At 48.7% G+C, this 20,147-nt stretch overlaps 1 protein-coding gene across 1 annotated transcript in view; it reads left to right on the forward strand.

The window, feature by feature from the left end:
* XYLT1 (xylosyltransferase 1) overlaps positions 1-20,147 on the forward strand; it is a 350,486-nt gene that overhangs the window by 86,856 nt on the left and 243,483 nt on the right. The window contains exon 2 of the mRNA XM_019987119.2: positions 15,337-15,375. Within this exon, the coding sequence (XP_019842678.2) occupies positions 15,337-15,375 (39 nt within the window). The remainder of the gene's footprint in view (positions 1-15,336; positions 15,376-20,147) is intronic.

Here is a 20,147-nt window from a genome sequence, read left to right on the forward strand (position 1 = left end):
TCATGCTACATAGCATGAATCTCAAATATGCTGTGTCGCCTATAAAGTTGGGCGTTGCCTATAAAGTTGACCCTCTCTGCTTCCTCTTCTCAGACATCAGCCAACCAGTAGGTTGAGTGCATCTACTTCTGTTCAGTCTTCCATTCCCAAGGGACTTGTCTTGACTTGCAGTTGGGAAAACATCCTGCAACTGTTAAGTGAGCTGCATTCTGAGCATGGTTCTCTTAGGGTCCATCCCAACATTGCTTGAGCTTCGGTTGATTTTGGTTCAACAAGAATTTGCCCAGTGCTCTCTGTGTGGCAGGCCCAGAATTTTGGTAAATATAAGCACAAAGAAGATCATCTTGGAAAATGGGACCAGTAGCTAAAAGACAGAGAAGGCGATGGCACCCCACTCCAGTACTCTTGCCTGGAAAATCCCATGGATGGAGGAGCCTGGTAGGCTGCAGTCCACGGGGTCGCTCAGAGTTGGACAGGACTGAGGTACTTCGCTTTCACTTTTCACCTTCATGCATTGGAGAAGGAAATGGCAACCCACTCCAGTGTTCTTGCCTGGAGAATCCCAGGGACGGAGGAGCGTGGTGGGCTGCCATCTATGGGGTCACTCAGAGTCAGACACGACTGAAGTGACTTAGCAGCAGCAGCAGCAGCTAAAAGAGTTGTTCAAATAGCAGGGAAGAAGGAGAGCAGAGAACCACCCCCAAAACTTGTGGACTCTGCTCCCGACCACGTGTTCCTGGTTGTATGTTTGTATACATTTCTTGAGTCCAGTTTTGGATTTTGTAGCCAATTGAATTTTATAGCCAAGTTTGCTCTACGACAAGTCCATATCCCAGCCTTCTCTCCCATCCCAGGGCCTCTGCTGAGAGCTCTGGGACTTGATATACAAGAGGCTACAAACCCCAGTGCCCACAGTAGCTACATGGGGCCCTAGTGAGGGGGTCAGGCATGTGTCCTTAGCTGGAGGGCGGGCACATGCCCCATCTAAGAGAGACAGCCTTTTCCTAGATCAGCAGCCAGGGCCTTATGAAATTGATGGATTCCTGTTTCCAGGTCTCCTCATTTTCCAAGAAATGACAGAGCTTTGTAGTTTTGCATGAAACCTCCTGAACTGTAAGTGTTGCCCTCACATGTAGCATTTTTCTTTTGGAAACGTGGCACGGGCTGAACAAAACCCATCTGAGGCGATTACTGCCTGTAGGCCCCACTTTGCTGTTTGCTCTGTGGGCAGGAAACTCTCCAAGATGCTGTTCTCAAGGAGCCTGTAAAACAGACACTGCTGCTGGGTGGTCAGCGATGAGCCCCACCGCCTTATGGATTTGGTCAATTTGAGACGGAAGACTTGAACTTGCATCCTGCTTCTCCGGGCTCATCCTTTCTCATCCTGCCCCCTCCTGCCCCCTCTGTTTGCACAGATGTCTCAATGAAGTTCGTGGGAAAAGAACACTTACTATCCTGAATAGATCCTACAGTTATGCCAAACGTCACGCGTGTGAGTCTGGGTCCCCTGCCCCCGCCCTCCTGGGCAGGAAAGCCTAGAAATCAAAGGGGATCATTGTAGACGTGGGTCAGCCGAGCCGCCCTGGGCACCGTGGTCGTCTCCTGGGGGCTGATTATCAGCTTGCTTGAGGATCTCAGGCTCTTGCCTGACCTTGGCACAGGGTCTGGCGAGTTTGGCTTTCTGGGTGGAGAATGGGTTGTTTCAGAAACAAAGCCATTGAGACCGAGTCGAGGAGAGAACTCTATTCACTGGTGAAAGGAGCTCATTGTACAGACTCGGTGGGCCCGGCAGGACCCCCTTCCTCTGGCCTCCCCCTCCTCCCTTTTCCCCAGCTGGGGCTTTGTCCGTGAGCCCTTCACAATGCTTTCTCCCGGGCTGCGCTTTCTTTCCCCTTTTCCTGTCTCAGCAGCTTTGGGACTGCCCTGTACAGGAGGAGAGTCGGGCTCGCAGCCCCCGCACACGTTCTCGGCTCCTTGGGCCAACTCTGTCGTCGTGGGTGATGAGAGCGCTTCCTTCCGGGAGAGCTGGGAACAAACAGCCAGTTCACAGGCAGCTGCACTCGGTGGAAGTGCAGGAAGCAAGAGAACAGTGGGCGCTAACAACCTCTTCCTGTGCCACGCTCTTCACCGAAGCCTTCCCACCGGGCAACCCCCAGCCTGATGCCCAGTGCTGCCGCCTGCCCCGCCCCCTGAAAGTCAGGACCATTGGGCCCCAGGTAGAGGCTTGTCATTGAGTGAACTGCAGTGCTCCGTTTCCCTGTGCTTTATTAGAGCTTTTCTTTCTTCCCTCAAGTCCCAGCATCCTGAACTTTTCTTCCTTGGGACTAGGGCTGACCGTGGAATCATGTTGATTAAACAAATCATCTGGCGGGTAGAATGGTACTATCCCTTGTGAAGAGCAGTAAAATATGGTCATTGAGAGATGGGAGATCAGGGGGACTTCCCTGGTGGTCCAGTGGTTAAAAATCTGCCTTACAATGCAGGAGATGTGGGTTCAACCTTTAGTCGGGGAACTAAGATCCCACATGCCATGAGGCAACTAAGCCTGTGCACCTCAACTGCTGAGCCACAACTGGAGAATCTGAATGTCTCAACAAGAGATCACGCATGACACAATGATGATTCCCCCATACAGCAATGATGTAGCCTAGTAAATACATAGATATTTTTAAAAAGAGATGGAAGGTCACAAACTCCCCAGCCCTGCAGGTGGGGGGGGGGGGGGCTGTGGCCAAGAGGAGGATGTGTGCCCATCTTAAGTAGGTGGCAGCTACTCAGCTCCAGCTGTAGCCATGCCAGCCCACATCCCCATTTGGCCAGATCTTCTGACATTTAAGAAAAGCCAGAAATCTGGGTATGGTGAAATCACCCACTTTTTAAATGTTGGCAACTGGCTTAAAAAAAAAAAAAAAAGTATTGTGCACTATGCATGTCAAACCATACCACCTCTGCACACTTTGGTTAACTTCTTAAGAGATATGAAGGTTAAATGAGCCTGGCCCTGCTTTTTGGGCAAGTCTTTCTGAGATTCTGTTTCCTCCTCTATAAATTAAGAATACTGTAGGAGATCCATAGTCTAGAAACAGGCGAATATACAAATAATGTCATCAAAAGCACTGCCCAGTGAGACGAGAAAAAAATAAAATCATCTATGTTTCCAGACTTTATGGCCATCTTGTAGTAGCTGCCCCAGGAGGATGGAATGAGCATTTACTGAAATGCACAGAAATGAACAGAGTGTTTCATAAGGACTTAAATGAAAGCTGTCGTAATGGCCATTGTCTGTTGGCTCAGTCACCTTCATCCTCAGCACCCTCATCAGCATTAAGACATGCAGGAGAAAGCCAGGGAGGCAGGAAGGAGCACTGAGTCTCCCCGGGACCCAGCCCTTTGAACCCTCAAGACCATGACTCTGACTCTCTTTGTACCAGGCCTCTGCCCACGTGTCTCCTGCAGATCCACTTGCCGACCATCTCTCTTCTAGCCTAGGAAGGAGGCTCCCCCGCTCCCAGGCACAGCCAAGAGCTGGGGATACGCCCCCTGCATCCGCTGTGAAGCTCTCCGCTCCGTTGCCGTGTGCCCGCATCCTGGGATCCAATCCCCCCGTGGCTTGAATCAGCAGTTCTGTGTGTGGCCTCTTGGAGACATTCCAGACTTGCAGCACTGCTGAATCATAGTTTCTCCAGAGCTGGGATATGCTGTCTTTTGGACAAAAGTTATCCTGGCTAGAGGCTCTGGTGAGGATCTGAAGAAGAGGAAATGAAGAAAAGGAGTGTGGGAAGGACTCACATAAACACTGATTTTGGCAAAAAAAGGATGAACCCAGGATTTTGTATCAAGAAACTTGGATTCTAGGCTGGGTTTTGCTCTAAATGGTGTGTGCCCTTAGGAAACTACTTCCCATTCTGGATTGCATATGCTGCTGTTGCTCTTTAATCACTAAGTCATGTCCAACTCTTTGCAACCCCATGGACTGTAGCCTGCCAGGCTCCTCTGTCCATAGAATTCTCCAGGCAAGAATGCCTGGAGTGAGTTCCCATTTCCTTCTCCAGGCTATCTTCCCGACCCAGGGATCGAACCTGGGTCTCCTGCTTGGCATATGGGTTCTTTACCACTGAGCCACCTGGGAAGCCCCGGGTCTCATATGCCATAACAGAAAATGATGGGTTTGATCTAGGTCAGGGCAGGAAATGCATTTCATCTCACTGGAAAATAGGAATGTACCAATAGTGTCTGTTCACAAGCCGTGCTAAGAATTTGAGGCCAAGTAATTGCCTGGTAATATCCACCTTGGACATCCCATAGGGAAGCTGCTGCTCACCTTCCCCGTATCTCTTCAGTGTCTTTCTGGTATTCACAGTTTTGGATTCTTGGGCTCAAATCTTTAAACTAGATCTTTGTGGAACAGAAAACCTACCTCGCAGTCCCAGAAGCTATAGAACAGAGTGTTGTGTCTCTGGACAGTGTCTCCAGGACACATTGTTTCCACTTGGGCCATCTGCCATCTTGGTGACCACAGCAGATGGGTGTCAAATTGGTATGTGTTGCCTGGCCTGTGCCTGGGAAAAGCTAATTATTGGGCTAGGCTGGAGATGCAGCTTGTATTCTGAGCTTAGGAAGACTTGCATCCCAGCAGAGTCCGGTGACCAGCTTCAGAAGGACTGCAAGCCCGGATGGTCTACCAGCGCATCTTGTCTGGCTGTGTTGGGTGGAGGTTACGTTGCTCAGTTTTTTCTTGGCATGCTGCAGGCATGTCTCGTTTCTGGTCTGAAATGCCTTCAAGCTGTGAAAAACACATCCCATAAAGTGACAGTAATTGTCCTCCAAGAGGAACTAACATTTGTGGCTTGCCTACTTGCCACCAGGGCTGAGCGAGGTTCTGATACTCCATCTCTGTCAGTCTTTACAGTAACCACTGAGAGAGTTATTACTCTTGTTCTTGTTGTGATTAGTATTCTTAAAGGTTACGTAATTAGCCAAAGATCCAGAGCAACCAAATGGGACAATCTGGTATTTCCTAATACGATGTGATCCAGTTCCCTGCTCCATAAGGCTTCCTAGTGCCAACAACTCACAGAACCATGAACCGTGGTTAAGTGATTCTGATTTACAGTGTGGTCGTACCCCTGGGAAACAGCATAGTCTAGTGGTCAAAAGTGCAGCCTCAGGGCTTGGGCTGTATGTGTGTGTGTGTGTGTGTGTGTGTGTTAGTCGCTCAGTTGTGGTCGACTCTTTGTGACGCTGTGGCCTGTAGCTTCTGGGCTCCTCTATCCATGTAGTTCTCCCTGCAAGAATACTGGAGTAGTTGCCTTGCCTTCCTCCAAGGGATCTTCCTGACCCAGGGATTGAACCTGGGTTTCCTGCATTGCAGGCAGATTGTTTACATCTGACTCACCAGGGAAACCCTCAGGAGTTGGGCTGTCCTGATCCAAACCTTGTCTCTGCGATTTACTAATGAGTGCCTTTGAGCCTCGGTTATACCGTCCTGTAAAATGGAGCTGTTAGTACTAATAATACCTATGAATAATCTGAGCTGTTGTGAGTTTTTAATGAGAGTTCTTACAGCCCATTTATTATAATGTCTTGCTTCACTGTGAGCCCAGTGTTGGGCTGCTTTTCTGATTATCGTCAGTATTGATCAGCCACGTGACCCAGGATCACTGCATGAATAAGGGGGAGGTGACAGTTGTGTGCAGTAGCCAGGCAGCAGCCATACAGCTAGAAGCCATACTTTCTGGCAGAAAAGCGCATCCAGGGCCTCAGGCAGGTGTATTCAAAGCGTAGTTCCAAGAATTGTAGTTCTGTGCACTTTGTAAAGGATTACAAAACCTCCGGAGGCCCACGCAGCACGAAGTGTTCTGTATAATGGTTTAGATTTTTAGTGACTGTTTGCGCTCAGAGATACACACGCGGAGCTGAGAAACACTAAAGCCATTGCCGAGTTTCCATGCATCTGTGGTTTCTCCTCTCTTTCCAGGATGGGGATGGTCAACTACTGATCCAAGGGCTTCAGGCTTCATTTAGCAGTTCTTTGAGGTTCTGTTGGTCCTTCCTGAGGTCTGGACTTAAATATGTGGAGGGAATGCAGAAGAAGATCTAAAAGGTCTCTGAACTTTTTGAACTTTCAAGACCAAAAAGAGACAGACAGAGCAAGGGAATTCCACCCCGTTTTCAGGGCCCAGTCACATCTGTCACCATCTCTCTGATGCAGGGAGAGGCCCCTTGCCCTCTCCACGGGGTTTCTGCTTTCTCCCCTGAGTCCTCTTTGAAGGTGACTTTGCATTTTCCAACAAGGTGAGTCTGTGTGGTGCCGGCCTGTGCTCACGTTCCAAGAGCAGCCTTTCTCAGAGAACAAGGGCGTTCTGTGTCCATCATGTGCCTCCCTCATCGCCCGGAGCCGCCTGGCCGGCACGTGTCCCGCCTTCATCTCGGGAGCCCCTGCCGTGTAAGATAAGCGCGCCGTGGAATCCCACAGAAAGCGCTATTGTGTGAGCACCCTGATGGCTGTGACCAGGCCTAGAGAAAGAATTAAGACGGGGTCACACGCCCCGGGGCGGGGGGGGTGCTGAAGGGAGGGGAGTGGTGACCGGGTTTCTGGGGCAAGAGGGATACCTTCACTATTTACGTGGGGAGAAAAGAAGGGGCCAAAACCACCCTGCACCTTGCTGTGGACTGAATGTATGGTGGTGGTTTTAGTCACTAAGTCCTGTCTGACTCTTTATGACCCCATGGACTGATGCCCGCCAGGCTCCTCTGTCCATGGAATTCTCTAGGCAAGAATACTGGGGTGGGTTGCCATGCCCTCCTCCAGGGGATCTTCCCAACCCAGGGATTGAACCCAAGTCTCCTGCATTGCAGGCAGATTCTATACTACTGAGCCACCAGGGAAACCCAGATGGAATATATGTGTCCCTCTAAAAATTCATATGTTGAAATTCTAATATCCCGTGGGATGGCGTTAAGAGGTGGGGTCTTCGGGAGGTGATTAGGTCATGAGGGAGGAGCCCCCATGAATGAGATTAGTGCCCTTATAAAAGAGACCCTGAAAAACTCCCCTGAATCTTCTGCCACGTGAGGTCACAGCAAAAAGACAGCTATCTATGAATCAGGAAGCTCTCGCCAGACACCAAGTCTGCCAGCACCTTGACCTTGGACTCATAGACTCCAGAACTGTGAGAAATAAATTTCTGCTGTTTATAACCCACTCAGTCTGTGCTATTCTCTTAGAGTACCCAGGGGAGGCCAGGACACACCCATCATGAAATTTCTTGGAGGCACAAAGCCTGAGCACCAGAGTCCCAAGCATGCATCAGACACTTGGTGGCTAGCTGGTGTCAGAGGTTGGAGTCCTAAGCAAGATTTTTGGTTTTTCACTGGCTGTCTTTCTCACCTCGGATGCCTTTAGTCTTGTACTATTCGGAATATAATACAAGAGTTCTCAGGCTTCAGTCTGCCTGACTTGCCCAAGAGTGTCTAATAAAAATGCAGATTCTTTGGATCCTTGCCCAGAGAGCCTGATTCAGTAAGTTCACACTATTGGAAACACCAGGATATTGGTTAAAGGACCAGTTTCTGGCAGTGTACAGACCTGAGCACCAGACCTGGCCCCATCCCTTATCAAATCTATGTTCTCGAGCAAATTGTCTTGCTGGAGCGTTAGTTATCTGGTCTGTAAAATGGGCAGTTTGAGACTTCCCTTGCCAGGGTTACAAGGAGTTCACGCACTTGACACAAGTAAGCTTTCAAAATGAAGTAGGTAACTTTACCCACTCACTGCTGTCCACTTAGGTACAATAGTCTTCTTTGATGGCTCAGTGGGAAAGAATCTGCCTGCAAGGCAAGAGATACAGGGGACGTGGGTTCGATCTCTGGGTTGGGAAGATCCCCTGGAGGAAGAAATGGCAACCCACTTCGGTATTCTTGCCTGAAAAACCTCAAGGACAGAGGAGCCTGGCAGGCTACAGTCCATGGGGCCACAAGATTCGGATAAGACTGAGCGACTAAGCATGCATGCACCCAGTTATGTACAATAATTCTCAGTCCAGAAGAATTATGATCGAGTAGGGTTGGGTGTGGAGGATTATGTCTTAGCCTTCACAAGCCTGGAAGAAGAAAACAAAGGGACGATTATCTTTGAGTTTCTAGCCAGAGACCAAACACTTGAAATATCTGGTTTTAGTTAATGTTCACAACAGCCTGTGATATGATATCCTGTTTTCAAGACAGGAGGTGACTGTGCATCTGAATTGGTGTGAGACGGTCCAGGTTCACACCTGTTAAGCTGGTGTGATTGTTACCAATGCTCGTTTTCACTTACAGAGTTTGCCAGACAATACAGTCTATGCTTTGCTGTCTTGCAGTAGCTCTGTAGGAGAAATATAGACCCTCCTGTTAACATCATGTAAATGAGAAAGTAAAGCTCACAGATGCTATGAGGTTTGGCTGAGGTCACTAGTCTAAGTGGTTGTCATTTGCTGACTCACACAGTTCTTGGGAGCAAAGCCTTTAAAGAAGTGATTCAGTTAAAATGTGGCTTTTAGAAGGGATTTCTAATCTAGTCTGAGGGTTTCCCAGATGGCTCAGGGGTAGAGAATCTGCCTGCCAATGCCAGAGATGTGTGTTCGATCCCTGGGCCAGGAAGATACCCTGGAGAAGGAAATGGCAACCCACTCCAATAGTCTTGCCTGGAAAGTCTCATGGACACAGGAGGCTGATGGGCTACAGTTCATGGGGTCACAAAAAGAGTTGGACACGACTGAGTGACTTAAACAAAAACAACAGTCCAGTCTGACTGGTATCTTTATGAGAAGAGGAACTTTGGGCACACAGAGACACCCAGAGGCTGCTGTATGGAGTAAAAAGACTATGTGAGTACACAGTGAGAAGGCAGCCATCTAAGCAGAGAGGCCTTCAAAGAAAAAAAACCCTGCTGGTGCATTGACCTTGGACTTCTAGCTCCCAGAATTGTGAGAAAATAAGTTTCTCTTGTGTAAGCCACTCAGCCTGTGGTACTTTGTTATGGCAGCCTGAGCAAGACTAGAACTGGGCTTGTGCATGATCTGAACCCAGGGCTGACCCCTAACCTGTATTCTTTTCCCACAAATGATCCTTCTTTGCCCTGTGCCCAGCCTGCAGTACAAGTGACCACATCCAGTTAGGCCTCTGGCCTGGCATCCACGCTCAGCTTCCTCTGGGTGCTCTCACCAGGGAGTGTTTCTCCAGCAGGCAGCGGTGCTGAGTTTTTGATCCCATGAAGAGCTCGTTGCATTTCCCAAGGTGCCTGCTATTGAACAGTGATGAGATTAGATCCAGTCTCCGGATGGTGGAAGCTCCCTCCTATGGCGAATCAGAGGACTCCCTGGGCGAGTGCCATCAGCCTTCTGCAGCTTCGTCCTGGGTGTGTCTGTGCTGAGTCTTACTGGGGACCCATTGTCTATCTGCTGACTTGATGGGCCTCAGGGGGGACCTGACTCAGGAAGCCTGAGTCACATGTTTGTCACCTATTTCCCAAAGACTTTGCTTAATGCCCAAGAACAAGCACTATCTTATGATATCTCATATCATATGAGATATAGATATGATGTCTTATCAAAGACAGGGAGGAGAAAGCCCCTTCCAACTTGTAATCAGGCTCCTGCCTCATTTAAACAGTTAGCTTTGGGATAGAAGGGCACACAGGGTCCCTTTAAACTCAGTTCTGTCTCCCTCATGGTGCCTGCCAGGCAGAGTGCTAGCTGCTGAGTTGGAGCATAGTAAACGTGTGTGAACGAGGCTTACCCGGGGCTCAGCATGACCAGGAAAGCCAGAAACGTTTGATGCAAGCCTGAAATGAAAATGAACAAATTCCTCCTCTTCTCTCTGCATTCTTTATAAAAGCTTAATTGCTTGTTAAGATTAGGCCCGTGGCCCTGATGGGCTCAGAAGTATCTGAGCCTGGTTTCCCTGGTCATACAAGCAAGACTGTTGAGGAGCAAACAAGTTTGATTTCTCCAGGACCTGTAATCAGGCTCCCGCCTCATTTATACAGTTAGCTTTGGGATAGAAGGGCGCACAGGGTCCCTTTAAACTCAGTTCTGTCTCCCTCATGGTGCCCGCCAGGCAGAGTGCTGGCTGCTGAGTTGGAGCATAGTAAACGTGTGTGAACGAGTTTGGCTAACTCTGCATGGTTCATGCTGTGGCACAGTGACTGCATTTTGTTTTTAGTTTTGACATGTGTGCTAATTTCTATCAACCGTGTCCACTACCTTTTTTAAAAATACAGATGCTCAAAAACGATGCCAGTCGTTAAGGTGGTACTTAACCTTTTACTTCCTGTATTCTTCCTTTTGATAAACACTATCTAGGTTGCAGGATTACTTTGTCTAAGGTAGGACTGTATTGTCTGATAGAGCTACTCTAAAATAGCCCAGGTTTCTTGAATACAGGGCATTGGGACTGAATCCAGGCTTCAACAATATCTGTGTAAACTTGGACGAGTTATTCAATCTCTGTGGTCATCAGTTTCCCCCATCTCTATAATGGGAATAGTAGTAGAGTCTACCATAAAGGTGTTACAAGGGGTAAATGGAATGATGTGTGTATAGAGGTTAAGCCACGGCCTGAAACATGGTATGACGTTAACAAATTATTAGCTGTTACTTAACAAGTAACTTAGTAAGTTACTACTAGTATTCATGACTATTCTGAATCTTGGTCAAATGATATGCCCATGGAATAAAGTTTAGAATAAACCAAAGGAATGGGAAATGTCTTTCTCAGAGCAAGGAGGTTCTGAGTGATGACCCCCTTTAATGTTATCGTGCAGCTGAAAGTGTTGGTCGCTTAGTCGTGTCTGACTCTTTGTGACCCCTTGGGTGTAGCCTGCCAGGCTCCTCTGTCCGTGGAATTCTCCAGGCAAGAATACTGGAGTGGGTAGCCAGTCCCTTCTCCAGGGGATCTTCCTGACCCAGGGATCAAACCTGGGTCTCCTTCATTGCAAGTGGACTCTTTACCATCTGAGCCACCAGGGAAGCCCCAATATGTTGTAATGGCGCCGAAACAAATTCAGAAGAACTGGTATATTTAGTGAAGAGGGCTGAAGGCTGACTCAGAGATAGTACCAAATACTGATGGTGAGTGTTTCTTTGCTTGGTGTAAGGTCCATCTCGAATGGAGCCTGGTACATAGTAGGGTCTCAGTAAATGATAGCTATTAGCTGTAGTTATTGCAGGTTCCTGGATGTATTTGCAGACTTAGGGAGAATATGTATCTTTTCGTTTCCAAGGCTGGACTGTATACAATACATTTTAGTTCTATCAAGGTCTACCTTGGAGAGTATATTCACCACAATGGCGCTGTGTAACAAGTCAACCTGAAATGGCTTGAGACAACAGGCACATATTCTGTCTGTGAGTGAGGTGGGCTCGGGTTTGGCTAATCGAGGCTGGACTTAGCTTCAAGCTGCAGATTGGATTGGGTCTGCCCCGAGTGCCTCTAATCCCCCTTGGACCAGCAGGCTACCTGGGGTGTATTCTCCTGAGCTGACCGGCAAAAGCACAAGAGGTCATGCTCAATCATGCACACACATTTCAAGCTTCCACGATGTCTTAACTGCTAATGGGCAAGCCCAAGTTCAGGGAGGAGGAAGCTTGCTCTGCAAAGCAATTCACGATCACATGACCAGAGGGTGTGGATCGAGGGAGTGGTGAAAATGAGGGCCACTGATTCCATCTACCCAGTTCCCCACTTGGCTTCCCCACTTTGTCATTGCAGTAGATGATATGAAAGGGCTTTCCTTGCTTTAGGTGGTTCCCTGGTTCTCGGTCCCCACATTAAGATTCTAAAAGCTCTCCACTGTAGCATCCGAGCACGTTGCGAATTCCCCATTGGTCTCCGAGAGCCTTTCCTCTGACAGACAGGAATTTACTCTACTGTAAACCAAAGAGTCCCAGTTTAGACAGACGCGATGGATTAGGCAGACAGCATCATTGACCCAGTTCCACTTCGTTAGCCTTTCCAATTAAGGAGGATGTTACTGAAAGTGAAACCTCACAGAGATACTGTCATACCTTGAATCCTCTGGTCTGAGCCTCTGTAGGCAGAGTCTTATATCTCAAATGTGCACAGAGGGAGGGGAGTGAGTTTGTTGGCCAGTGAATCCTAAGTGTTAATGACATGGCCGTTTGTGAGTTACTTTGTCTGTCTTCTTGGCTAAATAATTAACATGCTAAATAGATAGCATTTTTGCTTTTGTTTTTCCAGAAGCTTTTTAATGAATATTAATCCTCTGACCCTGCCCCCAGAGGATCTCTGATCATGGAACACCAGATAGTTGGTGCAGCATTGTACCCATGGATCAGGCTCTGGGTTTTGTCAACACGGATGTCAGAGGTTTCCTGTGGCTTCCTGGGAAAGTCTTTTTCAGTGAAGTTGTTCATGGGGTTCAGGATGGCATTCTCCCCTCTCCCCCGCCTCCCCCATGGGATTCTGAGCAGTGAAGCGTAAGCCCCAAACAACAGCCAAATGCGCTGTGAAGTACAGCTTAATTAATCTGGGCATGCACCCAACACCCCATCCAATGCTTTGCAAGGACCTGGCCTTAAAAAATGAAGCTAATGTCTGAGAAGCAGCTTCTTATCTTCCAGTCAAAATCTGGATGCTGGGATCGGAATAAAGAGAGGGACAGACAGACACACAGAGGCTGACTTGAGCTGAAGCACAGACTTGCGTGCTGTCTCCCATTAAACAGTGTGAGTCTGACCCATGCTGCCCAACATGGACCATGGCCTTGCCTCCCGGACTAGAATGGGCCCTGCACAGTGTACTTGGCCTGACCCTTGGAGCCTGGGAGCACAGGGTTCACTCTCTCTGCAGACAAGTGATACAGGAGCTGGCTGGGGGTGCTCTATGAAGGATGCTAAAATAATGAGCCTCACTTGAATAAAGAGTGGTTCAGCGAAGGTTCTCCCCCGCTGTAGTGGCTACCTCTTCCCCCTTGACAAGGAGCTGGTAAGGGTTTGAAGACAGAGGGTTGCAGTATTTCTTACAAGACTTCTTAGGTTGTTGTTGTTGTTGTTTTAATATTTGTTTGTGTGGCTGTGTTGGGTCTTAGTTGGGGCACGTGGGATCTTCCTTGTATCATATAGGCTCTTTAGCACATGGACTCTCTAGTGTTGATCTTGGTTCCCCCAGCAGGGATCGAACCCTCATCCCCCTGCGTTGCAAGGTGGATTCTTAACCGCTGGACCATCAGGGAAGTCTTTCTCCAAGTTTCTTTGTGGGCCAAGGCTGCAGTGTGGGAAGAGGGGGAAAAACGCCCCTCAGTATCTTCTTGGGGATGAGGAATGTTCAGGGCCAGGGTGGAGTGTGAAAATGAGAGTGAGATGTCCTCTTGGCATCAACCTCTGAGCTGCACCATTGAAGAGACGCTGGGAATTAGAACTGAAATTGGGAGAGAAGAGTCCCTTGTCTTGAAGGAAAGGTCAGACCAGACCAGAAAGCAAAGCATTCCTGGGGTTAGGTATCTGACCCTCATCAGAACGAGGCATCGTTATCAAGATGCCACAGGGGAGCAGTGATCAAGAAAGTGAGTGACAGTTACTTAGGATGGTGAGGGGTTTAGATGTTCCAGTCTCTCTACACTTTCTTTCTTTTTTAATTATGGAAAGAACACCTAACATGAGGTCTGTCCTCTGACCGAAATTTTCAGTGTACAGTGCCATGTTGCTAACTCTAGGCTCTATGCCATACAGCAGATCTCTGGAGCTTATTTGGCTAGTGGGACTGAAACTTCATACCCGATATACATAGCATCTCCCCACTTTCCCGCTCCTTCCAGCCCCTGCCAACCACCCTTCTACTCTCTGCTTCTCTGAGAGTTTATTTTAGTTGCCTCATAAAAGTGGAACTATGAGATCTGCACCCCCATGATCCTGGAAGCCAAATTCTTAATAGCCAAAACATGGAAACAACCGGTATGTCCATTGACAGGTGAATAAAGAAAATATGGTGTATATATATGTGCTGCCTGCGTGCGCAGTCGTGTCTGACTGAGTGACCGACTCTTTGTGGTCACTCAAAGGTCACTCCCATGGACTGTAGCCTGTCAGTCTCCTCTGTCCATGGGATTTTCCAGGCAAGAATACTGGAATGGGTTGCCATTTCCCCCTCCAGGGGATCTTCCGACCCAGGGATGGATCAAACCTAAGTCTCCTGCGGCTCCTGCAATAGCAGGCAGATTCTTTACCACTGAGTCACCTGGGAAGCCCCATATATATACACACAGTGGAATATCATTCAGCCTTCAAACAAGAAGGAAATCCTGCCATTTGTAACAACACGGGTGAACCTTGAGGACATTGTGCTAAGTAAAATAAGCCCATCACAGAAAGACGAATAAGGCGTGATATCTACATTTCCTTCTTGTTCACAGCAGAGGGCAGGGGGCTGGGGCGAATTTGCATGCTTTCTGGAAGCCTGTTTTGGAAAATCTGCTTAGATAAAGCTTCCAATTGAGTTTGCCCTTTGGGGCTCTAAAATCATGCCCATTCTCAGGCAGAGGCAGCTTGAGGTTACTTTCCCAGAATCATGAATCCAAGATGATTAAGTGCAGGGCCAACGTAGTCGAGACAAAAATAGCCTTTATGTGCTGAGTTTCCTGTTTTCTTTGGAATCCACTCGCTGAAAACCGCTACCTCCTCTCCAGGCGTTCCTTCCTCCTCTGTACCCACCCTGCCCCCACCCCGGAGTTCACGTTTAATGACCCGAGAGAATTTACCACCGAGCATTTCCAGTCAATTGGCTTTTGTCGAAAGTGAATGAATGGGACTTTCTCTGGCCTTCTCCCTCCTGAAAGGAATCTTCCCCAGCCCATTGGAATGTGCCCCACAGACCGGGAATTAAGCTCCTTCTTGTCCTTCTGTCTCGTTCCTTCCCTTATTCTTTCCCAGATCAGACACAAAGTGGTGGCCTTGCCCCTCATCGGGACTTTATATTCTTTCAGGTTTATTTCTAATCCTCTTGCGGACCCATCTTCTCCCTCCCGTCGATGCTTTGAGCACACTTTGAGATGCTCTGCGAGGGGGCTTTGTTTGTTCTTTCTTTACACTTGCACTTCATCTTCTTGCGTGATCTCCTGCGGGTGTCCCTGCAACCTCCTAGTGAAAAGTTTTATCCTTCCTCATGTGGGTGTGGGAGGAGGTGGAGAACGTCGCATGGAATGGGGGCGACAGAATGAGGACACCCTCCCCGTGCGGTTGCTTGAGCACTGCAGAAGTACAGCTTTGTTTTAAAGTGGTGCCAGGGTAGTAGGTTACGTTTCCCCCCCATTCACAGGCATTTTCTCCTTTTTTCCCACAGGAGCCACAACCAAGCCCAGTGATCACCCTGGAGACCCAGGTGAGTACCTCCCCATGGTCTCTGTCACCTTCTCTGCCCTGATGCTCAGAACCACCTCTGCAGGGAGCGTTTATCAGCACCCTCTTGGCTCCAGGACTCAGAAAAATGGGACAGGCACATAACGGCTGTCTTGCTGCCCTGTTGAGACGCTGTGTGTGCACCCGGGTTCTGAAAGCACCGTGGGAAGAATCAGACCTGTTTTTCTGAGTTTTCCTCCACCCAGTGGTCACCAGGAGGTGAACGCAGAGAGCAGAGGCAGGGAGGGGTCATGCGGGGAGGGGTGGCTGCTCATTCACGCCTCGGGTTTGGAGAACTCTCTCCCTTGGGCAGTTAGTTGCATCCTTGTATCTGCTTGTGCATTGGGCCATTCTGAGGCCTCTGAATCACAGTGGCGTTCCTGTGTGGGGCGGGTGACCAGTGGATCTTGTAAGGAGGGCCCTTACTGTCTTCTTCTGCTTTCCTGGGCAGCTGTGAGTCCAGCAGACTCAGGTGGAGTCCTGGAGCTGTGTCTTCTGGCCTTAAGGGGCTCTGACCCACTCAGCCTCCGTCTCCCCATCTGCAATGTAGTTACCACAGGAATAGCCCCGCAGGGCTGTGATGAAGATGGCAGGGCACGGTGTCTGTAAAGTCATCAGTACACGCTAAGTGCTTGTGAGTGTTAGCTTTTTAAACCAGTGGAGTGCTTCCCTTTCTGATGGGACTTGCAGGAGGTATATCTTTGTTTTTGTTTTTCTTTTAAACTTCTTATCTTACATTGGGGGGTAGCTGGTTATCCAAAAATGTGATAGTTTCAGGTGAATAGTGAAGGGACTCGGCCATACGGATCCATGTATCCATTCTCCCCCAGACTCCCCTCCCATCCAGGCTGCCACATAACATTAAGCAGAGTTCCATGTGCTCTACAGTAGGTCCCTGTTGGTTATCCATTTTAAATACAGCAGTGTGATATGTCCATCCCAAACTCCCTAACTGTCCCTTCCCACTGGCAACCGCAAGTTCGTTTTCTAAGTCTGTGAATCTAAGGAGGTGTATCTTTGGATTGATCATTTCCTTAGCCCTGTGGATTGGTCAGATACTAAAGAGAGAAGACAGGGTGCCTCCCAGCCAGCACCCCACAGCTAACAGAGTGTGAGATAGGCGAACAAACGTAGCTGAACTTCTCAAGGCTCTTCAGTGACTCCTGCAGCTCCAGGGACCGCCTGCCTCCTACTCTTTACCCTCATCACGAGCATCTCTGCACTGTCTTCCACAGGGGAGTGAGAAGCAAGCCCACCCTACTCCTCCTTCCTTCATGGAAGGCCAGAAGTTGTGAGGAAAGTAGATTCTCGGGGTTCCTTTGGGCTCTTTTGTCCTCTCCCCACATCCATTTACTTAGTTGGCTTCAGAAGTTTTAGTTGCTCGGTTGTGTCCAACTCTACGACCCCATGGACTGTAGCCCACCAGGCTCCTCTGTCCATGGAATTCTCCAAGAAAGAATACTGGAGTGGGTTGCCATTCCTTTCTCCAGGGGATCTTCCCAACCCAGGGATCGAACCTAGGTCTCCCTCATTGCAGGCAGATTCTTCACCATCTGAGCTGCCAGGGAAGCCCAGTCGACTTCAGGGATAGCCAGAAAACAGAGCAAGCATGAAGGAGCAGTGGTGGGATTTTAAGGGGATAAATACCCAGTTTTAGCTCCTCTTTGACCATCTTCTCGTCTGCTTTTTCCCAAACTCCTGCCAGTCAGGAGGTGATGTGGCTGTCAGCTCAGCCACATTTGCCATATGTGAATTGTGTAGTTTGTTTATCCTAAGTCACCTACAGTACATTTTCCCTGACATTAACTTATTTTACTTTCAGAAGTAGACTTACCCTAAACTGATGATTCCCAATTAGGAGTGTCTTTGACCTTCAGAGGATGTTTGGCAATGTCTGAAGACATTTTTGGTTATCTCACCTTGGAGGGGGTTCACTACTGGCATCTAGTGGGTAGCGACCAGAGAGGCTGCTAAATATCCTACGAGGCACAAGACACCCCCACAGGAAAAATTATCTTGCCTGAAATGTCGGTAGGGCTGAGGTTGAGAAATGCTATCTCAGGGAATAATATTGGTGAAATTACAAGTTTGAAGAGCCAGTTATGTTTTTTTTTTTTTTGCAAAACTTTTAATTTTGAATTAATAAAATTAAAAAGCTCCTTTGGGTGCCCTTTAAACTCATCACAGCATCCTCTCAGATTTATGTGCATTGCGCTTTGGGAAATGTGTCTCTCCCCGGCCTACCCCATGGATTATGAGATGCTGGCCCTTCTCTATCAGTCCTTCCCCAGAGAGAAAATTTATGACTCAGAAAACCCCTGGGCACATAGTCTGCACCCAGAATTCTGGAAGCCAATCTGGGATGCAGTAGCCTAGATGGTTCTAGATGGTTCTGGATGGTTCTGTCCTTGCCCCAGCTGCATCTTTTACTATGGAAATTGCCCCACCAGTTCTGCAAAACCTCCATGGGCAGGAACAGTCTGCGTGCCCTGGCTCTGGCTAGTATGTTGTGCATAACAGTTCCCCCACCTACACAGTGACCTCTCCCACAGTTACATCCATGGGCCCCAGGTACCTGAGCCCTGGTTTGCCAGGTAAGCCAGCTGTGGCACGCGGCTGGCTTTCTGCACTGGTGCCATGCTGCTGGGGAAATGACTCAATTTGTCTCCAGACAATAGTCCATCAGTCTCATCTGGCGCTCGGTCTTTGGGGAGCCATAGGATACTGTTGTCTTTCCCTGAGTTCTGATCTCTGATGTTAAAGAGATGTTGGAACCCAACCAAAGGGCAAATGTGTTCTTTGTAACTGTTGGCATAAGCCCGTGCTCCACTTTGACTCTGTGCTGGGCCTCAGCCCATTGTGGGACTCACAAGGGGATCTTCTTCAGCTGCCTGCAGGCAGGGCAGATGAGAGGGGCAGAGGAGAGGTTTTCTGGCAGAATGTGGTGCCCCAAATATCTCCCATATGGCCTGAGCAAGATGGCAGATGTGGCCGAGTGTGGAAGAGCCAGCCAGGCAGAGGTGAGTGGAGGATATCCTCTAAGCCCTGGGTCATCGCCCCCTGCCCGCCCCACCTCTCCCCACCCCAGTCCCCTTTGCTCCCAAGAAAGGCATCACCTGCTCCGTCCTGGAACACAGGTGCCACAGGTGGGCCTGACTTCGAGATTTCATTGTGAGCTCTGTCCGTTCAGGCCACAGTGGCATGGCTTGCCCAGGGCTCAGCCTACATTGGGATGTTGGGCCAGCTGGGGGCCCGTCCCTCCACGAATCCTGTCTCCCTGGTACTCACTGCCTCGGCTCCCACCCAGTGTTCCCAGGAAGCTGTACCCAGTTGGGGGAGATGCTTTGATTGGCTGCCGAGGCCTCTTCTGCTCTCTGCAGTCAGCACAGCCAAACTTCGCATCTGTTGGCATCAGCAGGACTTTCTCTGCTTAACAGCCAGATTAATGAATGAGGAAGTCGAATAATCCCTTGGGTCAGTTTTCTCTCGGCAGGCTGTCCCTGGGGGTATGGAGGACTCCCTGACTTGCAGTTGTGAATGCATTTCTGGTCTCCAGATGGTGGTTACCCGGGAACCAAGTGATCTAGAGATGCAAAAAGAATGTCTGATAGGAGTGTGGATTTGGTTAGCAGCGCTGGTGTGAGGCCCACTCTTACTGACCTTTGCCATTTGCCAAGAACTGATTTCCCCCACCAAATCCTCAAATGCCATTATTCCATGGGTCTTTTCATGATATCCAGCTTCCAGATGAGGACCCTAAGGGTCAGAGAGGTTAAGTTAACTCGCCCAAAGACACGTAGGACCTAGCACTGGTGAGTATCAGACTTGGGGCCATATGACATCGGAATCTATCTTCTCAACCTCTCTCCTATTTTTCCACAAAAAATAAAAAAAAAAAAAATTGCTTTGGCGTCGACAGAGGATGAGATGGTTGGATGCCATCGCTGACTCAATGGACATGAGTTTGAGCAAGCTTAGGGAGTTGGTAATGGACAGGGAAGTCTGTCATGCTGCAGTCCATGGGATCACAAAGAGTTGGGCACGACTGAGCGATTGAACTGAACTGAACCAGTAGAGAGACTTGCTAATGCTCAGAAAAGCTGGAGGGATAAGCTTGATGTATGCGCCCCAAGGTTGGTATAGATAGATTGTGCTTTGTACAGTTTTCTGCAGATGTACTTAGGTAAGTAGGTACAGGAATGACTGATAGATGGTAGGTGGGTAGATGTATAAATAAATAGAGATAATGCTTCCTGTGATGCCTACTTCTTTGACAGGTTGCCACTAGGCTTGTGAGTAAAAGGGTTTAAACAATGGACCCAACAGAAAATTTAGTTTAAAAACAACAAAAATTAAACATCTTCCTGTGCAGCAATAGTGTTTTGGTGAATTTGAGTGCTTATTATTAACTTTTCCTAGGCGGCACAGTGGTGAAGAATCTGCCTGACAATGAAGGAGACATGGGTTTGATCCCTGGGTTGGGAAGATCCCATGGAGTAGGAAATGAATGCTCATTGATTCTCTCTTTCTTATTGATCCCCTAGATAGTTCATCATTTCTGAGCTCACTCCTGTTGGCAAGGTCTCTCGTCATTTAATTTTAGCGTCTCTGCTTCCCTTCCTGTCATCCCCCTTCCCCAGCATCATCACTGTCAATTAGTTCGTGGCCTCAGCGCCAACACTGAGATCCCCTGGGCGTGGTAATACAGGAACTCTTCCGTAGAGTGAAGATATATCAATCTGCGTCTCTGTGAGA

Source organism: Bos indicus, chromosome 25, assembly GCF_029378745.1.
Source record: "Bos indicus isolate NIAB-ARS_2022 breed Sahiwal x Tharparkar chromosome 25, NIAB-ARS_B.indTharparkar_mat_pri_1.0, whole genome shotgun sequence".
In the NCBI taxonomy this organism is placed as follows: Eukaryota; Metazoa; Chordata; class Mammalia; order Artiodactyla; family Bovidae; genus Bos; species Bos indicus.